This window comes from Malurus melanocephalus, unplaced genomic scaffold (genome assembly GCF_030028575.1).
Source record: "Malurus melanocephalus ecotype Western Australia unplaced genomic scaffold, MMel_1.1 scaffold_7790, whole genome shotgun sequence".
Lineage (NCBI taxonomy): Eukaryota > Metazoa > Chordata > Aves > Passeriformes > Maluridae > Malurus > Malurus melanocephalus.
Window position 1 is genome coordinate 98 of NW_026631020.1, and position 1,154 is coordinate 1,251.

The following is a 1,154-nucleotide window of genomic DNA, read 5'->3' on the forward strand; positions in this document are numbered from 1 at the left end:
TTTTGGTCCAGGATTTTTAGGATTTTTGGGAATTTTTGGTCCAGAATTTTTAGGATTTTGGGGGAATTTTTGAACCAGGACTTTTGGGGATTTTTTGGATCGGGATTTTGGGGATTTTTGGGATCTTTTTATTTTTGGGGTTTTAGGGATGGGACTTTTAGGATTTTTGGTCTCTAAAGGAATTTCAAGATGGAGATTTTTGGAATTTTTTGGAATTTTCGCACCAGGATTTTTGCGATTTTGGGAATTTTCACACCAGGATTTTTGTGATTTTTGTTAATTCCCCCCGGAATTCCCCCCAATCCCAATTTTTAAATTTTTTTTTCCTCACGTTGCTGTAGATGTGCTGCAGCGCCTCGCGCGCGTTGGCCACGCCCAGGTCGGTGTTGAGAACCAATCGGAGCCCGGTGGGCGTTTCCAGGTAATGGAGGCGGTACCGGCTGGTGTGGAACGAGACGAACCCGTCCCTCCTGCGCCGCTCAGGAAAACAAAAATGGGGATTTTACCCATTTCTTAGGGATTTTCATGGATTTTTCCTGAAATTTCGGAGTTTTCGGGGGGTTCTGGGTGGGAAAGGTCGAAATTCCCACGGAAATTGGCCCAAATTTGCTCAAACTCCACCCAAAATTGCCCCAAAATTCATCCAAAATCCCACCAAAAATCAACTGAAAAATCATCCCAAATTTGCCCAAAATCTGCCCCAAAATATACCCCAAAATTCACCCAAAATCACGCAAAATCGCCTCAAAATCCCATCAAAAATCATCCCAAATTTGCCCAAAAATTGCCCAAAATGTGCCCCAAAATCCCATCCAAAATTGCCCAAAAATCCCGCCCAAAATCACCCCAAAATTGTCCCTAAATCAACCCCAAAATTCCTGAATTTTCCCAAAATTTTCCCAGAATGTTCACGAAATTGCCCCAAAATTATCCCCAAAAAAACCCCCAAGAAACCAAACAAAAACCTAAAAATCACCCAAATCCCCCAAATCTCCCAAATTTTGGGTTTTTTTGCCCCAAAATCCCAATTTTTGGATACATATCCGTGGGGCTCATCTTGGCCACGAAGGAGCGGAGGGAGAAAAGCATCCCGAACATCAGCTTGAACTCCTGCAAATTTGGGGAGAAATTCAGGGATTTGGGGAAAATTGGGA

At 43.1% G+C, this 1,154-nt stretch overlaps 1 protein-coding gene across 1 annotated transcript; it reads right to left on the minus strand.

The window, feature by feature from the left end:
* Nucleotides 1–244: 244 nt before the first annotated feature.
* Nucleotides 245–1,146, minus strand: TRAPPC1 (trafficking protein particle complex subunit 1; the record flags this gene model as incomplete). Its single annotated transcript, XM_057389519.1, has 2 exons — nt 245–470; nt 1,040–1,146. Coding segments are annotated over 2 exons (327 nt in total), but the record flags the coding sequence as incomplete, so codon positions are not given.
* Between the last annotated feature and the right edge of the window lie 8 nt (nt 1,147–1,154).